Source organism: Sinocyclocheilus grahami, unplaced genomic scaffold (genome assembly GCF_001515645.1).
Source record: "Sinocyclocheilus grahami isolate Dianchi unplaced genomic scaffold, SAMN03320097.WGS_v1.1 scaffold179.1, whole genome shotgun sequence".
NCBI lineage: Eukaryota > Metazoa > Chordata > Actinopteri > Cypriniformes > Cyprinidae > Sinocyclocheilus > Sinocyclocheilus grahami.
The window spans coordinates 772635-777881 of NW_015505358.1; the positions used below are offsets into that span (position 1 = coordinate 772635).

At 33.2% G+C, this 5247-nt stretch overlaps 1 protein-coding gene across 1 annotated transcript in view; it reads left to right on the forward strand.

Moving 5' to 3' along the window:
* LOC107594076 (epoxide hydrolase 2, cytoplasmic) overlaps window positions 1–5247 on the forward strand; it is a 38308-nt gene that overhangs the window by 17835 nt on the left and 15226 nt on the right. The window contains exons 12-13 of the mRNA XM_016284025.1: window positions 4509–4594; window positions 4738–4849. Of these exons, the coding sequence (XP_016139511.1) occupies window positions 4509–4594; window positions 4738–4849 (198 nt within the window). The remainder of the gene's footprint in view (window positions 1–4508; window positions 4595–4737; window positions 4850–5247) is intronic.

The window sequence follows — 5247 nt, forward strand, 5'->3', positions numbered from 1 at the left end:
GTAATGTCCACTTCGCAGGGCACTTACAGTCAAATATAACAAACGTATATAAAGCAATAAGAGAAACACACAAAATGTACAGAGCGGGGGTATGCGAGGACTGGAAATGAGAACCGCTATTCTAGACATGCCAAAAATGTGAGGCTACAGCACAGCAGCAGCACTTCTTCTTCATCGTCTCGTCTCATGCGCTCACTCAACCAAGCGTTCTAACCACAACCTCGCCCCTCCCCACCCCCCAACCATTCCAATCTCTGTAGGCGGGAATTATTTGTAATGATATTCCAATGAGCCGCTTTGTGATATCACAAAGCCCGGAAACCAAACGCTGTAGTCCAAACGAGCCGTTTGCTGTAGTTCTTGAAAATGGGTTTTTAAAAAACAAAAGATCTCCCTTTGGAGTGGACTTTGAGATTTGTAACTTTCTAGATCTTTTTTATGCCCAAACATACACACTACACACTGACTAAAATTAAAAAAGTGAAAAGGCATAATAGGACCCCTTTAAACATATAACTAGGGTTGGGACTTGAGAACCAGTTCTTATTATGAACTGGTTTGCTTTACAAAAATACTGCAACTGAATGATTTTCATGATGTTTCATTAGATTTTTTTGAGCATCTGCATGCTTCTACATTGTAGGCAGAACAAAGTACTACAATATACTACACTAGCAGTTGTATTAATCAGGTTTAGTCTTGTCTGAATGTAGAGATATTTTTCATACATTTTCAGTGTCGTTCATTATCAGACCTCTGATCTCTCTCTGCTCTTTTGCACATCTCAAAATAGGACCGTGTGTTTAACTGATAGATTGCACTGAAGCTAAATGCTGTAGATTGAGAGCAGTTCCCCTTTTTCAAGCCATTTCATATGAATACAGTGCTCTGCTGTTCTTTCAGAACTTTTTCAAGCTGTCAGGACATGCAATCATTTGACAAGTTGTGTAGTATGATAAAAAAGTTTTCTCTGTTGTGATTCTCAATTGGTACTTCTGCTTGGGTGACTGTGTGAAAACACAAGTGTTAAGGGGGCCTCCGAGCATCACACAATCATGTTTGGCAACAGAACTGAGAGGCCGAAACCTCAAACGGATGAGGGACTGTTTTTGAAAGTCTGTTCAACCGTATTTAGTTAGTCCACCACAGTTAGACCAGCAGATTCTGCAATGCAGATAACACATGATTTGCATTTGTTTAGTGGAATAAAACACAAGAGTGGAGCAACCGTTAAGTGCATTTGTTCCAAAATAAAGGCATTTGTTTTGACCAGTCTTGACCAGTCTAGATGAACGTGCTTTAGCTCAACGGATTTATATGACGTGTGTCTCTTTCAGCATGTTCTTTGTCAATGACATGCAGTGAGATTTCATCCTGTAGGCCTCATGAAGTACATACATCAAAGTGCCTTTGGTCCCATTTGTCTTCAGGTGGTGGCCATGGACTTTCAAAATATGATGCTTTATGACTTCTGACTGTAAATATGAAAGGTTGTGCTACGTGTTAGGGTAACTATTATAAGAGTATTTTTGGCAGCACAGTAGCTCTATTCAACTTTTGTGCAGCTGCTCAATTTGTTTGTTTGAAAAGAAATGAAATTGTTGGTCATCCAGTGTGCTTGACCAATGCCTTTCTGTCTTCTTTTGTTGTGGTGGACCCTTGAAGAGCTTTGAAGAGCTCTTTGAAACTCTGTTATGATTGAGAAAGAACTGTATTACTGAATGCAGTTGACAAACCTGGAAGTGTACTATATATAGTATGTGAATGCCCCCTTCTAACTATATATAACTTGGCTGTAATGTTAATGTCTGTGAGGACAAATCGTAATGCTACAACATACAGTGGCATTCTAGGAAATTCTATTCTTTCTAATTTATAGGTTTTCTATTTTAGCATGGTAAAGCCTCTGTGCACAAATGTAGAAATTATTTACTAAGTCTGGTGCATGGTTTTTATGCTTGACTAAGAATAAATCTATTAACAACATTTTGAAATAAATACAGCTGAAATAAAATAAAAATCTGATGAAATTAGTTGACAAACATAAACTAAACAAAAATGAGAAATGTTTAAGTTGAAGCACTAAAATTACTGACTGGAAATAAATAAACCAAAACTGAAATAAAAATAAATTAAACCTAAATTGTAATATAAAAAAGAAATAAGTAAAAATAACAAAAAAACAATTTTTAATAAGCAAATTTAAAATATGATATGCTTTTATAGTATAAATAATACTAAAATAACACTGGATTAGCATGAAAAAGCACAAAGGCCATTACTATATGTGTCTGAATGGGACAAATCACTATATTCATGTTCAACATTTATTGAAAAGTCTTCCCAGAAGAGAAGGTGCTGTTAGCAAGCAATAACTTATTATAAAATAAATGCGTTTGGTCATATATTCTACTTCTTAGCCATGCAAAACAAAATGAAACACTTTGCAATGTTTGTCAGCATTCAGAATTTAGAATTTAAAGGGGACATAACACACACACACACACACACACAGTTTCTGCCAATCTCATGTTAATCTTGAGTACCTATAGAGAAGTATTGCATCCTTCATATCTCTGAAGAGTCTTCAGTTTGATCAGATTTATAAAATAAAAAAAGATAAAAGAAAAAATATAAAAGAAAGAGGTCATTATCCTCTTTCTTCATTATTAGTAATTACCTAATACAGTTGGTGGTCTAATCATGTAAATAAGGCGGAGAGAAACCCAAATCATTGTGCTAGAGGAAGTGATCTGAGAAATGAAAAAATTGAGAAATGAAGAGCTTAATTGAAAATAATCATAAAAGTACATACAAATGTTACAATGAAAAAAAATATATATAAAAAATAGTAGCCTATATATAGTTTTCTTTGTCATAGTTTTCTTTTGATTTTGGACTGAAATATGATTTCTCATGTCATGAAATTCTCTTGTGAAATTCAGGCAGTTGTAGTTTTGGATCTTGGTTTGTTTGTTTATTGCCTTCAGCATTTTGAATCTGGAGGGGAAAATAATTGAAAATAAAAGCTTAAAAATAATGATGAAAGTACATGTTACAATGTAAAAAAAAATCTTAATAATCCTAAAATAGTATATATTATTTCTGAGTTTTCTTGTGATTTTGGACCGAATTATGATTTCCCATGTCATGATATTTCCTTGTGAAATTCTCCCAATTGAAGTGTGATCATTAATGCATAGATGGGTTTAGGGCTGTCGCGATTCGTCGATTCTATTCGACTATTCGATTTTTAAAAAATCATCGACTTCATATTGCCAGCGTCGACTAACCCGGGAAATACCGGAAGTGCCGCATTTCACAAACGAGAATCCATAAAACATTATTAGACTGTTTTCCAAGGCTGCATGATATATTAAGCCTGTTTAAAAATTATTATAATTAAGCATAACTGTGAATTCACAAACGCTACGATTTAATTAAATAATTATATGTGATGCAGTTATAGCCGTGTAGGTTACGTACGTGCGTCTCCGTTCACAGTAAATGCTGCTCCACAGGAACTGATATCATTTATGTGTGTGGAGCGTCTCAAACTCCATCTCTGCATGTTGTTGTGAGTTTGGGTTTATTATAACGTTCAACTGGGAACGCAACGTGCGCCATTTCATCAGATTTGTAATCAATTATAAATCCACGCAAACACAGGAGAATACATCATTATCTCGCGGTTTCAAAACAAAAGCTCAAACCCGCACTCTTGAGTTTACACGTTTTGATGTCCACATATTCATTTAATTACAGTGGCTATAGCATTTCTGTCGTAAAGAAATGGCCAAATATTAAAGATTAAGTGGACATTTGAATTACATGATGCTTGGTAAATATTAAACAAGTATTAGATCGCACAGCAATGTGTAAAAACAATCGTCAAGCCTGTTGGCGCCCCCTGCAGGCCTTTGTTGTAATGCGTATTGTACATTAGCTCTATTCACTGATCTATAATAGAGATTATATTATATTATTTTATAATTATATATAGATCAGTGGCTCTATTACATTATAATACAGTATTTAAAAAAACATAATAATACTTGATTTTAGTGGACTTTAAACATTGCATTTATTTAATGTGAAAACCCAACTGTTGGGGTTAATTGAAACAGATTTTTTTCCCTTTGTAGTTGCACTCTGTAATGAACAGAACATGTGGATATATTGACATTAAGAACATGCTGACTTTCTCAGACTTTTGTAATTATTTTCTTTTTATTTCATTTTTATTAGGTTTGTTTACATTTTTACTCTTTTAGTTTTACATTTCGTCAATGGCTTGTTTACATTTATACTTTTTTATAGTACACTACTGAATGGCAAAGTTGCTTAAGTTTAAGTTTAATAAAATGTTCTTTAAAATTGTTGATTTTTTCCACGGGAAATTAATCGTTTAGATTAATCGATAAATTAGTCGATAGATTAATCGAAATAAAAATAGTCGTTAGTGGCAGCCCTAGAAGGGTTTATGATTTGGTCTTTCTGCTCCGCAGGGCATTCCTCAGGTCACTCTGGTGGGTCATGACTGGGGCGGTGCTCTGGTGTGGAACATGGCACAGTTTCATTCTGAGAGAGTGAGGTATTGCATTTCAGTGAGAATCTTTAACAAAATGATTCAAGAGTGTCATGAGTGTTGGATGTCATCATATTGTTATGCACAGTGCGCAGAAATATACACTCTTTCTTCCCATGCGAATCATTTTGGCTTAATCAATCATGCAGGGCCGTGGCGTCTCTCAACACACCCCTTTTTCCTGTGGATCCAAAAACTAATCCAATGGAGAAACTCAAGGCCATGCCGATCTTTGATTACCAGATCTATTTTCAGAAGCCTGTGAGTGGTAATCAATATTGAATTATGTTCATTCATATATATATATATATATATACACACACATATATAATAACATAACATAAGTTTTATATAATAATTAATATTATGTATTATATATATTATAATTATACATTGATTATAATATATAGTTTTGTATTATGTTAATTATAATATTTAAATATGTTAGATAGATAGATACAGATATATAGATAGACATGTAAATATAGATATCTAATAATTAATATTGTGTAATATATATATTTTATGATTATATATTGACTAATTACTAATAATTGACTAATATTTTTGTATTATATTAATTATAATATTTAAACATGTTATATAGATGGATATAGATACAGATATATATATATATATATATATATATATATACAGTG